General features: G+C 38.2%; 1 protein-coding gene across 1 annotated transcript; it reads left to right on the forward strand.

Annotated features, from left to right (window-relative positions):
- Window positions 1-437: 437 nt before the first annotated feature.
- micall2a (mical-like 2a) lies at window positions 438-20402 on the forward strand. The gene is made up of 18 exons (XM_079823637.1): window positions 438-814; window positions 1761-1809; window positions 6497-6638; window positions 9660-9988; window positions 10167-10297; window positions 10484-10999; window positions 11712-11920; window positions 12247-12331; window positions 12746-12921; window positions 13014-13115; window positions 13195-13296; window positions 14671-14732; window positions 14823-14946; window positions 15827-15929; window positions 16082-16155; window positions 19575-19689; window positions 19821-19867; window positions 19972-20402. The coding sequence occupies exons 1-18, from the start codon at window positions 672-674 to the stop codon at window positions 20055-20057; spliced, it is 2595 nt and encodes an 864-aa protein (XP_079679763.1). The 5' UTR covers window positions 438-671; the 3' UTR covers window positions 20058-20402.
- Window positions 20403-21817: the final 1415 nt, after the last annotated feature.

The raw sequence follows: 21817 nt of genomic DNA on the forward strand, positions 1-21817 counted from the left end.
TTATGGCATAAAAATGTAACCTTTTTCTTTAGCATAAGAACACCAAGCTTACACTTTGTTAGTAAAAATATAGTAGGCCTATATATTTATACGTTAGTTTGAATTAACATATAAATTAGAAATGGTCAGTTAGTCATGTTAGAACTAGTTAGTGAAACGATTTTAAATGTACCCTAATCTTATGACAAAAGAACAATTTCTATCCTTACAAATTTGAGTTTAATATTTTGTCTTGTTTATAGATCTTCCACTTGTAACAACTGAATGGCCCATACATTTCGATTGTATAGGCCTCAATCATGCCACAAGTCTTTATAAAAACATGCTTGTCATATTAAACAGATATATCGACCGAAAAATAATCGATAAAAACAAGAAATAAAGCAATTATCGTTTAATTATTGATGAGGCTCCTCCCCCTTCATTTCCTCTGTTCTACAGGTGCCGCGCGCTGCTCTGCTGTAGTGAACAGCTCCGAGGAGACGCCGGTTTCAGCTCACATAACTCTTTTAATTCTCTTTCACTGTGACTTCCCGCTCTGTCTCCACAGTTATTTTCTGCCTTCCTTCGTTAATTCGTCGAACAAACGACGTCTTTTTTATTTTCTGTCATATAAAAAGACACTTTCTCTCGTGCGTTTTGGGCACAGTAAGTAAGGGCATTTGGAGAGGATGGCGGCTATCAAGGCGCTTCAGCAGTGGTGTAAGCTTCAGTGCGATGGATACAGAGATGTGACCGTCAGCAACATGAGCGCATCTTTCAGAGATGGACTGGCCTTCTGCGCTCTCATCCACAAGTTCAGACCCGACCTCATGTAAGAGTCGTTTATTTATAAACTGTTAGCTGTCAACTAACTATAACAGTAGGGTATACCAATACCAAGAGTCGTGGAATGTGATCTATAGCTACTGCATATGCAGAAAGTATTTGGACATTTACAGTAGGGGTGAATTCGGGTTGATTGGGACACTTTTCCAAGTCATATCAATGGCAAAAAGTGTCCCAATCACCCTGCATTGAATCTATATCTTGTCACAATTAAGACAAAGTATTTGGACACTTTCTGGAACATCTGGTGATCTGCTCCTGTTGTGAGCTTGAGGAGAACTGACTTCATACATCCACTTGAGTGGCAGAAGAAAAGAAAAGTTAGTACACGTTTGTTTACATGGTAAAATGAAGTGATTATCCATTTTTTAAGTGTGTGACTGAACTGTTCAACTTTCAGAGGCCACTCTCTTACTACAGTGTAATTATGACAGCAGGTTCATGGGTATTTGACATTTGTGCAATCTAAAAGTATTTTTAAAACTGTTAAAGCATAGTATAATTATGCTTGCGGTTTTTTGACTTCATATTGCGAGACTACATGGAATATTTTAATGTGGTATGTGTATTTATCACAGTTGGAGGACCATTTCCAATGAGCTAATGAAAAATGTAATATAAAAAAATTGGTGAAAACTGACTAGTCAAGGGACCTGAGATTTACGCTTTTGTACCCTCAAATTGTTACATTGTATTTTTTTTGTGGCTTTTGCTGTATCCATTCTGTTATTTAAAGCCTCGATTGACCTATGCCTGATATTAAATACATGTTTAATATTGTAGGTTTTGTAACCTTAAAAACTGTCAAAATATTATGTTTTCATAGTGTTACACATTAAACCTCCTTTATTTCTCTGGGGTTTAACGTAATTTATCATCTTTGTATTGTAACACTTGTCTCTCTGGTGATTCATGTTCTTGTTTTCTTTCAGAAACTTTGAGTCTCTCTCCAAAGACAATGTGTTTTACAACAACCACTTGGTAAGTTATTCAGTTTGGCCTTGATTATAGGAAACCATGACAGACTTGCCTGATACAGAGTGACTCATTGTTTGCATTTTTTTTTTACAGACAGTTTTAGTAGTATCCTGTACAGATGTGTGTCTGCTACTGTCCTGTGTTAATGCACACACTATTGAACTTTCTTTGAAAGATTAAATTTTTCATGATGAAACATGATGGCTGGATGCTTGTTTGTAACCCAGCCTTGTGTAGTTTGCAACATTCATGCACTGTTTTTCTCTTATTATTGACTTGAAAAAGTGAGCTTGAGACCCTTTTCCCATAGCTTGTGAAATGCATGTGATTCTGATTTTGCAGCGTTCTTAAATGAATGCTTAGTAAAAGAGTCTATTTATGGGTCAAGTCTTGCAGCAATAGCTTTTGGCACAATAAAGATCTCCTTCAGTTTCTGCAATAAGTATCTTTCTGCGAAACTGTCTAAAGTTTCAGATTTTTCCTTTGAGAACTCGGCACAGAGGGAAGAATGTTGTCCTACCTAAACCATCAAATTTGACTTATCAGGACTTAAAATGTTTTTTTTTTTACCCCGCCATCGAATTATGATTCAAAGATGTATTTATTAATTTGAAAGATTCCATGCTTTAAAGGGTTAGTTCACCCACAAATGAAAATTGTCATTAATTATAACTCTCATGTCGTTCCAAACCCGTAAGACCTTCATTCCAGACTGGGTAAACCCAGCCCGATCTGCTGGCGATTTGATTTGAAACCTGTACATTTTTCTATCCTACTTCCGTTACAAATCTGCGGGGACCAATCACAAACTGGCTTATTCACCTGGCGCGCTATTGACGGGTTTAACACGATGGCTATAGAGAAGCGACGGATCATTGGTCTGATTAGTTGAAGGACTATCCAATTGTGTACAGTAGGGCTGCGAAATATATTGAAATGATCGAAATATCGAAAATGTTCATATCGCAATATGCATATCGCAACAGCACGCAATATCTGAATGATTTTAATAGGCTACTTCAACATTGTGAAAAGTGTACGTTTTAGGCCGATGCATTTAGCCGAGAATAGACTGGGCACACGACTGTTACTTATGTGACTTGCTTGACATTAAAAAGATTAATAACTTGCGGAAAAACAACTCCTTGCCGTCTCGCGCTGTCTGACACACACACACACACACACACAAACACAAAAGTACGCACAAGCCTCCTCTCTGAAAACGTGTGATCCCTTCAGTTCTGTTTCGTGCCTTGTTACACACTCGAACTGTCAAATACACACACAGTTATGTCAAAATGGCTGTCTTGATGAGTATTCATGTAAACACAGTCGGTTATGCTTTAAAGGGTTAGTTCACCCAAAAATGAAAATTCTGTCATTAATTACTCACCCTCATGTCGTTGGACACCCGTCAGACCTCCGTTCATATTCGGAACACAAATGAAGATATTTTAGTTGAAAGCTGATGGCTGAGAAAGGCTTCAGACAGGCCTCCATTGGCATTCAGTATATTGACACTTGATCCATGAAAGGCACTTAAAACGTTGTTACAAAGTCCATCTCACCACAGTGGCTCTACAATAATTTTACGATGCGACGACAATAGTTTTTGTGCGCAAAAAAAATCAAAATAACATCTTTATCCAACTTGTTCTCTACTTCCGTGTGTGCCTCCACGACGCATGCGCGAGAATATGACGTAGCGCCGGCGTTCGGGAATCCATGAAATACACACTTAAGCCCCATTTTGAGCACTACGCCGAGACCTAAAGCACGATCAATGTAGAACAGTTCAACAGCTTAGATACGCGCGTCTTCCTCTGCTCGTAAACAAATCGCTTCTGGGTCATATGTCCGAACGCCGGATCTGCGTCATATTCTCGCGCATGCGTCGTGGAGGCATACACGGAAGTCGAGAACAAGTTGGATAAAGGTGTTTTTTTTTTTTTTGCGCACAAAAACTAATGTCGTCGCATCGTAAAATTATTGTAGAGCCACTGTGGTGAGATGGACTTTGTAACAATGTTTTAAGTGCCTTTTATGGATCTTGGAAATGTCAATGTACTGAATGCCAATGGAGGCCTGTCTGAAGCCTTTCTCAGCCATCAGCTTTCAACTAAAATATCTTCATTTGTGTTCCGAATATGAACGGAGGTCTTACGGGTGTCCAACGACATGAGGGTGAGTAATTAATGACAGAATTTTCATTTTTGGGTGAACTAACCCTTTAAGGGAACGATATCAGTTGGGGAAAGAAACTGAATGCGTGCCAATATGATCCGTGCATTAGGTGCTTAAAGTGACAGCCTGCTAATACAGTAAACCTGCTAATACAGTAAACCTGCTAATACAGTAAACCTGCTAATAATACAGTAAACCTGCCGCTGTCTGTCAAACAACAAAAGAAAAGGAGTGATTGGCTGAATAACCTTTGTAGCTTTATTATGTATCAGTGTATATGAAATTCATGTGTAGACTTCTGTTTTTAGTCCTTATTTTTAATAACAAAGATAAATAAAATAACAAAAATAATTGTACACCCCTAGCTCAGGTGTCTTTGTTTATCTGGATGTTCTTGATGTTAAGTTTTAGGTTGATATAACTATATACTACCAAGTCAAGTTAAAGAGTTTTTGGCATTAGGTTTTTTTTTTTTTTTTTACATTGATGTTAAAATTATATCATCAGATTTGTTATTAAATTTTTCCTTAAACCCTGCTGGTCACTTTCAGAAGTTGTAACGATGCGTTCTTTTCCCAGAAAGAATGTGAAACGCATAAATGGTATCATTCTCATTTCTTGAATATTTTTTTTAATATAATTTAAATAGATTTTTGCACACTTTATATCGCATATCAAATATCGCATTATTTAACAAGGTATTGCATGTTGCATTTTTCTTCAATATCGCACAGCCCTAGCGTACGGAGTCATTTAAACTATGGTCTGATTGGTTGAAGGACTATCCAATTGCGTGCAGAGTCATTTGAACTATGCCTGTTGATCACGCCTCTTGTGCAGTAGAAAATACAGTGCAGACTCCCCAGACTAATGTTCAATCTTAAAAGATTGAGCTTGGTCTGGTGATAGCCAGACAACCTTCATTCATCTTCAGAACACAAATGAAGATATTTTTGATGAAATCCGAGAGCTCTCTGTAGACAGCAATTTAATTAACAATCTTTAATCTCTCTAATCTTTAATACCCAGAGAGGTGGTAAACACAGCGTTAAAATAGTCCATGTGACTTCAATCTTAATTTTATGAAGCGACACAAATAATTTTTGTGTGCAAAAAACAAATAAATAACAATTTTATTCAATAATTTCTTCTACACTGTGTCAGACTCTTAAGTTGTTGACGTAACGTAAAAAATGTAGCACTTCCAGAACGCCGGCTCTCGGATTTCTTCAAAAATACCTTAATTTATGTTCCGAAGATGAACGAAGGTCTTACGGGTTTGGAAAGACATGAAGGCGAGTAATTAATGACAGAATTAAAATTTTTGGGTGAACTAACCCTTATCTATCTCAGGCAATTTAAAAAAAAAATGTTTTGCAATAATATCAGATTACAATGGGAGTGTATGGTATATTTTAAATTTATTTTATTTTAGATTTACCCAATAACTGACTCGTATGTATAACGCCCAAGTCTGTTAGTGTATGTTTTATATGGAAAATTTCATTTGTGTTTAAGTGTAGGGACACTGTCTGACCAGGACTGATGACCTAATTATTTTTCCCTGTCAGGAAGTGCTTATAAGAATGAGGTGGCGAGACATGCCACATCTGGGACTTTGTCATAATGATGAGCTCTTTCTTTGGTGGCTTCCTTAGAGACTGTAGATTATAGGCCACACACTCCGAGATCTGTTACAAACCCTTACCACATCTATAGGAAGCACTCCACTGTAGTTTGAACCCGAGCCGTGTGGAGTCTGTCCAGTTAATGCATTATAAAGAAGGGTGACAGTCATCTACAGGGCACCTGATCCTCTCCGTCAAGATTAACTTACCACTGTCTTTACAAATGTTAGTTCATCTGTGCATTTAAACAACAAAGAATGGCTGTTTTGCTAATACATCCGTCGGTGTGCTTTGCTTAAACATTTCAGGTAAAAACTGTCTGGGTTCATTTCATATCATCAGCCTCTCAGTGCTTTAGTAAAAAAGAGAAACAGGAAGTCGCAGCTGTAGCTGCATCATGGAGGATGTGCCGCCCCTCCTAAGCTGTCCTGTAAAATGAGTGCGTCCAGGTCAGACTTAAACAATGCCATAGTATCCCCCTCTTCTGTCCCTGTTCCCAGGCTGCGGGACGCACAGGAAATGTGCTATTCTTTATGCACTCCCTATCTTGGTGTGGTGCCAGATTGTGCTGGCTTATTCTATTTTTGACAACTCCTTTTTTGTGCCTTGTCTGTTTACAGTTAATTGGCCATGTTCCTTTCCCCTAGAAAACCACAGTGTGATATTGGCGGCCTAAAACAATCATATGAGGTCATGTTGAATGAGGATGTTCAGTGGTTGTTATAAACACAGGAAGTCTTGTGTGTGTGTGTGTGTGCTCATCTTTTGTCGTTGTGGTCGTCTAATTGTTGTTTTCTTCTGAATGGATTGATTCTCCTATTATGTGGTGTTGTACTTGTGAACTTAATGGCTGATTTCTGTCATGTGATGTGCTCCAGGCGTTCCGTGTGGCTGAAGACCATCTGGGAATCCCAGCTCTTCTGGATGCAGAGGACATGGTGGCTCTGCCTGTCCCAGACAGACTCAGCATTCTCACATATGTCTCACAGTACTATAATTACTTCCATGGCCGCTCACCAAGTAAGGCTGAGTTTATCACCATCCAAATGTTTATGAAGCATAATGTCACGTTTTTTTTTTTGTGATGCAATGGGACTTTCTGTCTTGTCTGTATTTGAGAATGTATCAGAATAGAATACTACTAAACCGCTTACTATTTAAAGCTGCAGTCCGTAACTTTGTGCTCTAGCGGTTAATAAACAGAACTGCATGCGTCTTGCGGAAGAACACTGCAGCTGGAGCTACTTCTCTCTATTTATGTCTATGGCGAGTCACGCAGGGGTTCCTACCAGTCTGGTTTGAAAAAGTCCCATTTTAAACACTTATTATAAGTGTACCATAATGATTCAGCGTAAGACAAAAACACAGTTTGGAAAATGGACTCATTATATAACTTTTGTAAATCTTGAACACAAAAAAAAGTTACAGACAGCAGCTTGAAGTCAAATACTATAGTGTAAATTGCAGTTTGTGATTCATGCATTATGCTGTAAACATTTCAAACAGTTGTATGCATAGTGACTTGATCTTATTACATTTCATGTAGCTCTATTAGTGGTCTCCAATAATCTCTCTTTTTATTTTTATTAAATTAATTTCAATTTAATTTTTTTATTAACTGTGTAAATGGTTATGAGTTATGAGTTAAGCCAAGACACTAAGTGCCCATAGTTGAGCATATTGCATTGTGGGATACAGTATTCCTCTTAGGCTAGGTCTGTTAATCCGAAAATATATTCACTGACGTTCAAAAAATGTCCATCGGTAAGATTTTTAATGTTTTTAGAAGTCTCTTATGCTCACCAAGGCTGCATTTTTTTTAATTTTTTTTTTAAACTAATATTGTGAAATATTATTCATGTAAAATAACACTTTTTCTATTTGAATATATTTTAAAAATGTAATTTATTTCTGTGACACAAAGCTTAATTTTCAGCATCACTACCCCAGTCTTCAGTGTCACATGATCCTTCAGAAATCATTCTGAAAGATGACCCTGGACCACAAATCCAGTCCTAAGGGTCAATATTTTTTTAATTCAGATTTATACATCATCTGAAAGCTGGATAAAAAAGCTTTTATATATGGTTTGTTAGGATATGACAGTATTTGGCCGAGATAAAACTATTTGAAAATCTGGAATCTGAGGGTGCAAAAAAAAATCTAAATATTAAGAAAATTGCCTTTTAACATTGTCCAAATGAAGTCCTTAGCATGTTACTACTACTAATAAATTTGTTATATTTACAGTAGGAAATGTACAAAATATCTTCATGGAACATAATCTTTACTCAATATCCTAATGAATTTTGGCATAAAAGAAAAATCGATAATTTTGACCCGTACAATGTATTGTTGGCTATTGCCACAAATATACCCGGGCAGCTTATGTTTTGTGGTCCAGGGTCACATATGATGATTTGCTGCTCAAGAAACATTTATGATCATCAATGTTGAAAATTGTTGTGTAAAATATTTTTTCAGGATTCTTTGATGAATAGAAAGTACAAAAGAACAGCATTTATTTTGAATAGAATCTTTTGCAACATTATAAATGTCACTTTTGATCAATTTAATGCATCCTTGCTGAATAAATGTATTCTAATAAAAGTTTGTTCCCCAAAAAAAATAATAATAATAATAAAATGACCCAAAACTTTTGAATGGTAGTACAATGTTGCAAAAGCTTTCTATTTCATATAAATGCTGTTCTTTTGAACTTTCTATTCATCAAAGAATGCTAACAAAAAAGTTTTACACAACAAATGATAATATTAGAATGATTTCTGAAGGCTCATGTGATGTAGTGATGCTGAAAATTCAGCTTTGCATCACAGAAATACATTGCATTTGAAAAATATTCAAATATACGTTATTTTACATTTTAATAATATATCACTTTTTTTGTTGTTGTATTTTTAATAAAATAAATGCAGCCTTTGTGAGCAAAAGAGACTTCTAAAAACATAAAAAATCTTACTGATTAAAAACTTTTGAACAGGTGTGTATGAAAATGTATCCATTTCTCAATGTTTTGTCCTTTCCACAGTGAGACCGCTTTTTGAAAACTGAGGTTACGTTTGTATTGTACATTTTCAACTAAACTGAAAACTTGTTTTGGCCATTCATTATATGACAAACTTTTGAAAATGGGATTCAGTGCGTTTTTGAAAAAATACTGTTATCGACTGCGATATGTGAGTTTGTGGAAACGGTGACCTCATGAGCATGTGTATTATTGTTCAGTCTATAGGCACAATGTTTTAGTCGTTTTTGCGGATTCGTGTGAACAGGGATTGCTTTATCAATGTTGTCTGTACACAGGAAAACACAAAAGGTTTTACCATTTTTTGTACATCGCTGTCATGTAAACATGCCATACTTGGTGGATACATTTAAAAAATGCTGTTTTTGCATTAGAGGACTGTGAAAAATTAGGTATTCGAAAACGATGAGGCATGCTTCGTCATCTGACGCATCTTGTACGTATAGATATATTTACACATATTTTCACTTTCACAGTGTTGCAAAGATAAATGTTACTTTGCAAGAATGTAAATATGAAGATTGTACAGAGATGATACATTTGAGTTGCTGTTCTGTGTCAAAACATGAGGGTAGTTGTATGCATGAATGCTTATTTTGAGTTGTGTTGACACGGTTTGCCTATAAAATAGTGTAATAATCGAGAAGAATAGCTTGAGGACTGTCTCATGTCTCTGTATCATCTCCATGAGCTTATATTACTATTATGCATACGCAGTAAGATTTATTTATTTTTTCCCAACATTTTAGTATGGGTGAGGAAACATTTGGAAAGCACTTACACGCTATTGGATGGTGTGTTCATCCTCATTAATGTAGACCGCCTTAGTGTAGTCTGCCGTATACAGCATATTTTGTCTGTATTCTATGGATACCAAAAGTTTGAATACTGTGCACAGTATACATGCATACTGCAGAAATAATGGCAGTGTGCAATTAAACATTTTCTAATGTAATCATTTCAAGACTTTCTTCTCAATGGTCTCTTATTTTCAGTCGGGGGAGTAGGAGGTATCAAGCGGCATGCTGAGGACTCCAAGGAGGTGCCATCAGAGAAGAAGAATCTGCCTGTGGTTGCCAAAAACCACAATCTCAAAACAAATACAGAGAACCGTCCTCCTCAAACTGAAATGCCAATAAGTATCAGAGACAACGGTCCTCCATCTCTTAACATCCAGAAAAGTGCTCCAGAGAAGCACGTTCTAGCTACTCCAGCTCGGCAGACTGGCACAGACTGGCAGAAATCTCCAGGGGCAAAATGTGTGCCGGCGCCCGTCGCACCACTCAGAGCGAGATCTCCACAACCACACAGAGCTGCTGAGAAGGTGTCCATTTTTGGCTTTCCCTTGCTTATTCAACATCAAAAGGACTGGTAGTTGTAAAAACGAGTTTAGAAAGATTCAGTCATGATTTGGAAAATTGATTTTTAGCTCCGAGTGAGAAGTTTTTTTTGGTTTCCAATTTAAAAAAAAAAATTATTTTCATTCATCTGATCTTTTGTAGAAAACCGTTTTGGTGGAGAGCTCAAATAAAACCGGCACATTGAAGAGTGAGTGTGTGGTATGTGGAAATCATGTGCATTTGGTCCAGAGGCACCTGGTAGATGGGAAACTCTACCACCGGAGCTGCTTTAAGTGAGTTTTCATTGGTGGTGCTTGGGAAGCGTGGCTATTATTGCTCATAACTTTTGATAAGTGTGGCAATTTGGCATGTAACTCATCCTGCACTGTTTAGTTATTTTATTTCAATGGACACTTGCAATTTAACACAATTCCATGAGAAGTACTCTAACTTTAAAAAAAATCCTCTTTCTTACACAGGTGTAGTGTATGCTATGGCACACTGAAATCTGGGGCATATAAACTGGGAGCGGATGCTGGCTCACTGGTCTGCACTATTCACCAACATGCCCAAAATGGCTTCAAGCCTATTGTTAAGCCTTTTAAGAGCAGTGGCTTTACACTTGCTGATTTGGTTCCCAAATCTGACCGTGGAGATCAGCCATCTTCTCAGCACTACACCTCTGTATTATCTACACCCATCAAGGTTGTGTCCAGACCGGTGGAGCTCAGTCCCACTTCACAGTCATGGACGGCCTCCGCTCAGAGGACTCAGGCAGCCAGGCAGAAGTTCTTTCAGTCTTGTGGACCAGCGGCAGAGCATCGGCCCACCGCGAGACCGCAGTCAGGCCCCTCAGAGTCCATCACCAATCAGAACACCAGTCTGAAGATGGAGGAGAAAGACCGAACTAGTGCACTGACAAATGGAAAACAACTTCTTGAAGGAAACAGAAATAACAACAATGCGCTTAATTCTGACCCAGGAGCACACTTGCAGTGAGTGACTAACCAATGATTACTGTCATGGTTTACAGTATTATTGATCAGCAATTAACAATTTCTCAGGTGGAAAGTATTTGGCTTTTCACACCAGAAATTAATCCCTACATATTTTTTAAGTCTGGTTTGTTTGTCACTGTTCATAAATCTCGGGTTCATAAGTTTTAGACATTTTGAAACCAAAATACAGTGTTCTTAGTTGCATATTTACAAGGTTAATAACACTGATTTAATACGATTGATTTAGAAAGTACAACTCTCCAGTTAATGCCTTTTGCGGGGAGGTTCAAGACCCCTTTAAAAATTACATGTTTAAAAATATTGCAAGGCTAAAACTTTAACCTGGCTAATGGATGCTTGGGGAGAAATGTTTTTTTGGCAAACAATTGCCACTCTACAGTTCACTGCCATTCAAAAAGTTTGGGGTCTGTTAGGTCAAAAATAGTTAAAAATGTGATTTCACAATATTAACGTTTTAAGTAACTAACTCGGCAAAGCTGAATTTTCAGCATCATTACAGTCTTCAGTGTCACATTTTTGTGAAAACTGGCAAGTTTAATAGAAAGCTTTTTTTGTAATGATCAAAAGTGACAGGGAAGACTTTTACTTTACTTTAATGTGTCCTTGCTGAATAAAAAAGAAAAAAAAAGTACTGAATGCGAAATTTTGTACACCAGTATAGCATTGACATTGGTACCGTCTTTCACAGGCTAAAAATCAGATGCTCTTCTGCTGAGGTCTCTAGCTGGAAGCAGCAGTTACACGGACGAGATGCAACAGGAAGGAACTTGTATCAGGCCACTCCATCCAGCCCTGCTATCAGCATTAGCCGCATGAACACCAAAGAACCCCTCTACCTCAGTGCCATCAGCAAGGAGCGAAGCAGACCTCCATCCCTGCTGCTTTCTACTGCCAAAGGTGGTGTTCGCTCACTGATGACCTTTGCTTATATGGATTGTGGTCTTTTTTTTATGGTTTCTAAAGGTCACATGGGAAATATTACCATAAACATACGTATTAGTAGGAGATGAGAACATGGGCAGGAAAGTGGTTAAATTAAGCCATGGGCTAGCATCCATTGTTTTTGTTTTCCCCCATGTAATCAGAAAGATTGAACCTTAAGACTGATTTCTGCCCTGTAGTATTTTAATCCTTTCTGTTTGACGGCATGGATTCAAATGGCATAATTTGATATTGTGCGACTTGTGCTTTTTGTTTGGCATAATTTTCCCCTCTTGTCTCAGCTTCAGCCAAAGACGTTCAGAGCTGCGATGCCCCAACTGACTGGAGATCAAAGCCAAAGGCAGCTCCAAATGGACCAAGACTAAAGTAAGTTCGATCAGCCTAGTTATCCCGAATGCATTTTAATCCACACGAGGGGGAAGCAGGCAAAGTCACTCGGGTGTGAGCTGCAATGACACTTCAGAGCTGGAGTACTGACAGTGGGGCCTTTTCATGTATCCATCCTCTAGCCGGCGGATGCTTCCTGCCTCCCCCATAGTGTTTGACTGCCTCCGAGTGAATCCGCTCACTCTATCCCCAATCCTCAGCAGTCCCAAGGAGTGCTGCGCCTAAACCAGCCCCCTCTGAAATGCTATGCTTTTACTTTGAGTTCCTCTGATGATCGTTCTTTTAGTTTTGTTTGCAACTACTGTATCTAAGGTGAGCGTCTGCTTATGCTGGTCTGAAATTATGATTTTGAGTCTTAGCCATGTTGTGGTAAAGTTATTTTGCTTTTTGTAGATCTCATGATAATGCCAAGGATGTCCCGTTGACTTGTGGAAAAAACGAAAGTGACCATTATTTGAAGATATTCCAAGATACTCCAAGAGCTCCAACCTCCTCTATATCAAACAACTCTCATTGCTCCAACAATGTTGCCCAGAAAACTCAAAGGGAACAGCAGCATGGTACCTGGGGTAAGCCAGTCACATCTCCTTAAACGGCAAACTTGCCCATCGAATACCAAATGATGTGCTTTGTATGACATTTACTGCTTTATTTCCCTCAGTTCAACATGGAACATCGCATTCAACACCACCTTGCTCTTCTGCCCCTATCCAGCCATTCAGTCCTGTTGTCTCTTGTTTGGGAGAGACCTTCCGTGGGCAGGGTAAGTCCAGGCCACATCAGCTGCAGCATGGTAAGATTTGCGTTTGCATTTTTGATGACAGCTTTTCTTCTATCCACAGGTTCGGAATGTGACATTTCCTTGTCCTCATGTATCTTGCCATCTCAGTCTTGTCACAAACCTTTATCTCCAAAACAACCTCGCCGCAGGACGGCGACATCCAGTAAGCATTTTTTAAACTGAATGTAACAATTATTTATCTTATTGTAGTAAGGGGTGTAACAATATATCACGTCGCAATATATCGCAATACAAAAATGCAACAATATGTCTGTGTGGTTCACCCAAAATAAAATGTACGGTGAGAGAAATTTGTTTTTGTGCCAGTACTATTAAATTACTATATCTAATGTTGACGATAATGTATAATAATGCAATTGTGGGTCCTGATAATGTCTTGTTAACAGTAAAAAGTGGCCTACCTTTTTTTTTATTTCTTTTTTTTTATATCCAGTCAGTGACAGGTCAAGCATATTCGTCTAAAATAGTTCTGTGTTTTTTAGAATCATGAGTATTTTTATTCTGATGTCACCATTGTCCTGTGCATTGGGGTACCAGCACCAAGACCAAGCCTATTCATCTACATCTACTGTTAATCAACAGTACATTATTTATTTTTTACCATATGTCTTGGAGTATCGCGATACCAGCAGCCATATCACCCTGTAGCCCAAGACTGGTTTCCCACTGAAGCTACTCAGGACTGAGCCTGGTGAGGACCTGGATGGGAGACCAACTGGGAAAACTAGGTTGCTGCTGGTAGAGGTGTTAGTGAAGCAAGCAGCGGGTGCTCACCCTGTGGTCTGTGTGGGTCCTAACTCCCCAGTATAGTGATGGGGAAATTATACTGTAACACGCACCGTCCTTCAGATGAGACGTTAAACCGAGGTCCTGACTTTCTGCGGTCGTTAAAAATCCCTCAATGTCCTTCGATAAAGAGTAGGGGTGTAACCCTGGCATCCTGGCCAAATTTGCCCATTGGCCCTTGTCTATCATGGCCTCCTAATCATCCCCATATATATATATAAATATGATTGGTCGGTCGGCTTCATCACTCTGTCTCCCCTTCACCAATAAGCTAGTGTATGGTGGGCGTTCTGGCACAATATGGCTGCCGTCGCATCATCCAGGTGGATGCTGCACATTGGTGGTGGTTGAGGAGATTCCCCCCTTCTATATGTAAAAGCGATTTGAGTGCCTAGAAAAGCGCTATATAAATGTAACAAATTAATTAATATTGCATCGTAAATTCAGTATCGTGATATATCGAACTGTGACATGAGGGTATCGTTACACCCCTATGTTGTAGTAAGTGAATTATCATTTTATTTAGAAAACAGAAACATGTTTGTTCTAAGCTCTGTTTGTTGTTGAATTTACCACAAGTTCTTTTAAACGAATAGTTAAAAAGAAATGGCAATTTATGCCATATTTATTTCATGTCCATGTTTTTTTTTTTTTCTTTAGGGGCTCTGTAATGTTTAGCCTTCAGCTTTTCATACCCTAAAAACTGTTTTGTCTTTTAAAATCATTTTAGGTTACAACAATGAAAATATTTCCTCAAATAATTGCGTGCTGCATGAAACGAGATCGCCTACTGTAAGTTTTTGCTAATTTTTATACTGCCCTTTTGCCAAGTTATCAAATATCATATCACCATGTTTTAATTTATATTAGGTGTCTTTTCAGATAAAGTCTTGCCACATCACACCAGATCAGATCTCAAAAGAGCTACAGAACATTGAGAACAATCTGAATGATTTGGAGAATGAAGGGGTGGAGTTGGAGAGGAGACTTCGCATTTATGAAGAAGGTATGGGATTAGATTAGTAGTTCATGTAATGGTAGTGTCTCTCATTTCTCTAAGTTGAAGTAAAATTTGAAGGTCCCGAGTTCTTTCAAGGTTGTTTAGGACAAAATAAGCAGTTTTGGGGTGTCAGATGTTCCTTTTGGTGCTGTTCAAAACTGTGTTTTAGACTGCATTGTAACAGCACCTTGTGTGTGTGGGGTTCATCGAGTTCTGTGAGACGCGCACTCATTTCAAACCTGTTAGCTGAGCCTGTCCACCTGGGAGTCGGAATTCCGATGTAGCCTTTAGGGGAAGGCTGTGGCCAATAAAGGGCTCTCGGTTCCAGCAGCCAGGGCCAAATGAGGCGAGGCGCGTGGGAAGCTCCCTCTCCTCCTGTGGGATGCTGGGATGAAAATGGAGAAGAGGCGGTGGGCTGCAATGAGAGGCTGCTAGCTGTATGGGGCAAGGGCACTTGATTGGCTCTTTTCAAGGTCACTATGGCACAGTAATATCATCTCCAGTCACCTGTCCTGCTGTTAGCAGCCGGTGGGATTTCATAGAACCCGAATGCCTCTCGCTCGCACAGAGACCAAAACCACCACTTGATGAAATTAAGTTTGTGTGTGTGCTCGAATGATTGTACTTGTATGTTTTTTTTTTTTTTTGTACCACCTCAAGGCAATGTCAATGGAAAACATGCTTTTTAGACCGTATTACAGTGCTCTATTAGGAGACAAATAGAATTCGATCATAGCTCAAATAGAAGTTGAAAGTGAGTATTTGGAGATGCCCGTCTCCAGAGCACTTTAAATTGTGGCTTGAGGGGGAGTGTCTCTTGTGTGGTCTGATGTGAACAATGCAGTTAGGACCCTGATGTCCTTGGTGACTTTGGACTGTTTTACAGAGGGTCATGGGGACCTTCTGATGGATCCCTTGATGGTGGACTGGTTTAACCTGATTCGGAAAAAACAAAGCTACATACGCAGGGAGTCAGAATTGATGTACATGTAAGTGATCCCTTTTAATGTATTCACCAACTTTTTCGTCTAGCTGGATTAATTTTTTCAAGATTCTTGATATTGACTAATAAATAAAATGATGAAGATCAGCTAGTGTGTCTGCTTGCTGTCAAGTTCTTACAGATCTCAACTTTTTTCAGAGCAAGAACACAGGATCTAGAGGAGCAGCAGCCGGGAGTAGAAGGAGAGCTCAGGAGATTAATCAATAAACCAGGTAAAAATGAAGCAGGTTAACTAGTGCAATGTACTGTACATATTACACGCCAATTATTTATGTATTTATTTTTTGCCATTAGCAATAAACAGGTGATTAAGGGGGAGTAAACAATGTCAATAAAATGAAATGGTTTGTGCTAAGAACCTTCCAGTGATCATGTTGTATTAATGTCAAACTATAAATGTGACCCTGGACAACAAAACATAAGTTGCATGGGCATATGTGTGGCAATAGCCAACAATACATTGTATGGGTCAAAACATTTATTTTATGCCAAAAAACATTAGGATGTTAAGTAAAGACCATGTTCCATGAAGATATTTTGTAAATTTCCTACCGTAAATATATAAAAAATATATTAGTAGTAGTAATATGCATATCTAAGGACTTAATTTGGGCAACTTTAAAGGCATTTTTTTTTGTTGTTTTTTTTTGTGTGCACCCTCAGATTCCAGATTTTCAAATAGTTGTATCTCAGACAAATGTGGTCCTGTCGTAACAAACCACACAATCAATGGAAAGCTCATTTATTCAGAATATTTAAAAATCGACCCTTATGACTGGTTTTGTGGTCCAGGGTCACACAAATATTTCATAAAAAAAAAAAAAAAGAGCAAACCAATTTTTGAAAGTTCACCCAAATTTAAAGTTTAAGTTAAATCAACCCTCCCCTGCAAGTACATTAAGATCTTAAGTTCTTTTAAATAAACTTTAGCTGATAATTTACTCATCCCCATGTCATCCAAGATGTCCATGTCTTTCTTTCTGCAGTCGAAAAGAAATTAAGGTTTTTGATGAAAACATTCCAGGATTTTTCTCCATATAATGGACTTCAATGGGCTCCAAACGGTTCAAGGTCCAAATGACAGTTTCAGTACAGCTTCAGAGGGCTTTAAACTAGAGCTGCAACTAACGATTATTTTTTCTGTCGACTAATCTAACGATTATTTTTTCGATTAGTCGACTAATCTAACGATTATTTTTCCAGATTAATCTTATTATTCTTTTTTACTGATTATTGTATTTCAAAGAGGGTAGTGAATTTGTATATTATTTTAACATGAAATCAATGAATGATGACAATATTAATTGTATTTCAGGAAGGGTAGTGTACATAGTATGCCATTTTATAATGAAATATATGAACAAAAGAAGCTTTTTAAACATAATATATAATGATACTATTCATCATAAAATGTATACAGAGTAGGCCTAATTAGGAAAAGTTGTTTACTATAGTAGTTGAGTATGATTTACTTATTGATTTGTGTCAATAGTAAACGAAAATGCACTTGTATTTATCTGCAAAAGGTTCACATACAGGAGCTTTCAGCATAGTGTTAATGTATAACTATTCGTCTATTTTGAAGATACATGTGCATAAACAACGACTAAAGCTGCCAGAAGTTTTTGCCCAAACTTCAAAGACACATTTAAATGATTAAAGCTAGAGGCATATCTTAACTTTAATGTTACTTTAATCATGTAAACTACCTATATACAACAAGTTATTATGCATATGTGTTTGGGACAGAGCGGAACCAGGTCGCATTAACAGGAGATATATGCAGCCCATAATAAATAAAAGCACGAGACGTACTGGGGTCGGAGAAGAACACCGGAAAATGTGACCGTCTGTTGCAATACACGCGCCACAGTTCAGCTGCGCGAGAGAACACTGGCAGCAGGGTTGCCAGGTTTACACAACAAACCCCACCCATTCATTACTCAAAACTAGCCCAAAACAAGCCCAATCGCGTTTCGGGGAGGTTCTCTGGTAAACATCGCGTTCGGGGGGATAAATATGTGTGTTTTTTTGCTTCAACCCGCGGACATGAGACACAGCCCGCGGCAACAGTGTAGAAGTAGCCCAATTCCGCGGAAAAAAGTGGACTTGGCAACACTGACTGCAGTGTGAAAGCTCCCGCTCTCCACGCGCACAGCTTCTGCTCTGCCACCGCGTGCAGTGTGAAACCGGCGTTACAGAGCGAACAAAGCACAGTTTTATTCGGCTTCTGTTTAAAGTTCTCCCACACTTTTGAATGTCGCGGTCTGGCTTTATATGATAAATGATCATTTTCACTATGCCCGGGAGCAGAAGCTGCCATTATTCTAGATCTTCTGTTCCATTCTAGAACGTAAATAATGTGCCGCCGACGCGTCGTTGCAGCCCTACTTTAAACGATAACAGACGATGAATAAGGGTCTTTATCTAGCGAAACGATCAGTTTCTGCGAGAAACTGAGCAGTATTTATGCTATTATTTTACCTCTTATCAGACGAGCGTGATCATCTCTGAGCTCCGCCATAACTTCCGCTAAGTGAGGTCAAAATATGGGCCTGGTCATAGATGTATACGTAGATACCTCATTAGCGCTTGCACGGATCAATAGAATGAGGCATCTACGATCGATATATCTGTGACCAAGCTCGTATTTTGACCTCACTTAGCGGAAGTTATGGCGGAGCTCAGAGATGATCACGCTCGTCTGATAAGAGGTAAAATAATAGCATAAATACTGCTTGGTTTCTCGCAGAAACTGATCGTTTCACTAGATAAGACCCTTATTCATCGTCTGGCATTGTTTGGTATCGTTTAAAGCCCTTTGAAGCTGCACTTGAACAGTTTGGAGCCCATTGAAGTCCATTATATGGAGAAAAATCCTGGAATGTTTTCATCAAAAATCTTCATTTCTTTTCGACTGCAGAAAGAAAGACATGGACATCTTGGATGACATGGGGGTGAGCAAATTATCAGCAAAAGTTTATTTAAAAGTGAACTAATCCTTTAATATAAAACCTATATGGAAAATTGACGTTTGTATGACAATTGTATCAATCAGTGCAAATGGACTTGCATTGCACTCAAGGAATACATTTACAAATTAATAAATAACAATTATTATTTTACCATATTTTAAGACATTAAAGCATTAAAGCTCTGCACTAAATTTTCATAAATTACAATAAGCTTTTTAATATTGCTTTGAGAGGTATATCTTCTCTCTTTGGTTGCTATGGTAAGTCTACATTTAGAAATTAGCACAAATTATAAATAAAGGTTATTCATAGATCTCTTGTGACACATGGAGGCATGTCTGTTGCTTCAAATCATACCAGTAATGATTTTAACAGGATTTGATACAAAGTAAAATCAACATGTCAACTATTCTATAAAAAAGGTCATCGCAATACTAGTTTAGTGAGCTTGGTCTCATTTTGCATGTTTTACAAGACCTGAGACCTGACAAAAATATACAAAATATTTTTGGAAAATCTAAATGCAGGAAGCTTTCTGTGATGTTTAGGGTTAGGGGATAGAATATACAGTTTGTACAGTATTACAAAAAAAAACATTGTCAATGGAAAGTCCCCATAAAACATGGAAACCCAATGTGTGCGTGTCTGGCTGTTAGAACATCTCAAGACTCTGGATGAGAAGAAGAGGGAAACTGAGCTGTTGAACAGACTAATGAAGATCGTGAATGACAGGAACGCCATTGTTGAGGGACTGGAGGAGGACCGGTTAAGGTAAGTCCTGAAGAAACCATACCTGCCATCATTCTGCTTATGAAATGCAGTAAAATGAAGATTAACCACATTTTAAAGTTGCACATTTGTAAATGTAATTCTGCCAAGTAAATGTAATGTCACCTTTCAAGGGAGGAGGAGGAAGATCAACAGTTGAATGAAATGATGCAGAGACTGGGTAAGAAAATTTGCCCTCTCGGTTTTGATCTTGTCAAATCTACTCCGCTCGAATCGGCAGAGAACATTTAGATGAAAACATGCTTTGTTTCTGTCTGTATGCAGGTCTGCAGAAGTTTAAAAACAAACGCAAGTCATCCTTCTCCAAGTTTTTTAGACGGAGAAGTAAAAAAGCCTCAATGGGAGAGTGAACTTCAGAGCTAATGGAATGCAGTGATCCAGATCTTCTACTGTAGCCTGTTGAAGTCCAGATTTCACCTAAGAAGGTTTAAAACGAGGTGGGACTAGTAACACAACTGTCAGGCGACTCAGTCAGGTAGTTTGAGTTCCTGGGGCAAAATGTTTCTTTAATAGCACACTTTCTTCTTTTTTTTTTAAATTATTATTATTATTCTGGTCATGTTCTGATAGTTTTCACTTATTTGATTTAGCTAATACTAGTTCTATTCATTCGCTTTAGGTGTTTAACATTTTTGGTCCTATATGCTTATTTTTGCCTTCACTTTAAATGTGTGGGCTAGTTTGAATAATTGTTCAAAAAAAAAATATATATATATATATATTTCCTGTTGTTTTTCTTCCATCCCCTCACTTGTTCAGACATAAACTTATATTAGCAGATAAACAGATGTCCAAGATTGGCTGAAGCATGCTTCTTGACTGTGATCCAAGAATTTGTGGAGCATCTTAATTTAACCCCAACCTCCCAAAAAAAAGAAGAAAGTTGCACTGTGTGCTGCCTGCTAAATCTAGTGTCGTTGAAGATGCAGTGCGTGCAGTGAACTGAAGGGGGCACTATGAGCTCACATGCATTTGTATCAGTTTTCCAGCTTCTTATTTTATATTCCTGAGAATGCTAAATCAAGCTGGAGATTAGACAGCAGAGGAGCTTGTGTGCTGGAGAGGCGCGGATTATTGGTTTTATTCTCTTTTTAAGTCCTCTAACCTAGTTCAATTAAAACTGTTCCTCATTTAACTTATCTAAGAAGTATAGTCTTGTCCAAAGATGTCTTTTACATGGTGTTTAAGTATCAGGATTGGACTCAACTGTTTGAAAAAACCCACTGGCTGAATGTTTTATGAAGTTTTTAAAAGTTCTTTTGTGAGATGCTTACAAATGGATGTGATTTTATTTATTGTATATTTGACTTTTAAAATGAGTTATTAATAAATCTTAATGAAGTTTCTTAGTGTATTGTACCTAAAACAATTTATTTTTATATACATTAACTGTCGTCATGCTCACAATCTCTGAATTTCAGATGCCTGCACGTGAATTGTAAGGCCCAAAAAACGTTAAATGGAAAAGCCCATCCATGCAGAAACGGTGCACAATACCCAAAATGCCCGGTTTATCCCAAACTTCCAGTCGGTTCCCTTCTCTGCAAATTAAAATGACACCACGCTCGCTGCAGCATCCGTAATTGTTGTTCCTATCATTGCTCGTGCTGTAAAACGGCCGTTTATACAGCCATCATTTAATATGGGTTTTAGTAAAATGCATTAAGATAATTTACTCACATTTAATATCATGCCACTGCTTACAGGCCATCCATCCCCAATTTAAGATGCATGAAATTGTGATCATGAACTTGGAACACCATCTCTCTAGCTGAGAGGAGCCGAGGAGGATATTGGTGCAGAACGCCACGCGTGATGCGGGTGACAGTCGAGACTGAATACGTGTGATATTAGAGTTAATTAAAGCTTTGCGCCCCATCTCCTGCAAATGCTCGCACTCCTGCAATTAAGAATCAAAGGCGAGGGCTTAGTGTCAGGGGGGTGTCTAATACATGGTTTTAACAGGAATGGGACCTGATTTGCCAAGCTCCTAGCGACAAGCATTAACAACAGCCTCAAATTAGGCGGACATTAATATTCATAAGTAAAACAATTCGTCCTGTGAATGGCTGATGAAATGAAATTCTCTGAGGTGAGCGCTCGCGTCCAC

The sequence above is a fragment of the Gobio gobio genome (genome assembly GCF_949357685.1).
Source record: "Gobio gobio genome assembly, chromosome: 1".
In the NCBI taxonomy this organism is placed as follows: Eukaryota; Metazoa; Chordata; class Actinopteri; order Cypriniformes; family Gobionidae; genus Gobio; species Gobio gobio.

Excerpts from the sequence above, each read along its gene's own strand:
- micall2a (XM_079823637.1), top strand. The coding sequence starts at position 672 with ATGGCGGCTATCAAGGCGCTTCAGCAGTGGTGTAAGCTTCAGTGCGAT. Across the intron at positions 815-1,760 it reads AAGTTCAGACCCGACCTCAT|AAACTTTGAGTCTCTCTCCA; the intron begins GTAAGAGTCGTT and ends GTTTTCTTTCAG. Across the intron at positions 13,116-13,194 it reads AGAGACCTTCCGTGGGCAGG|GTTCGGAATGTGACATTTCC; the intron begins GTAAGTCCAGGC and ends TTCTATCCACAG.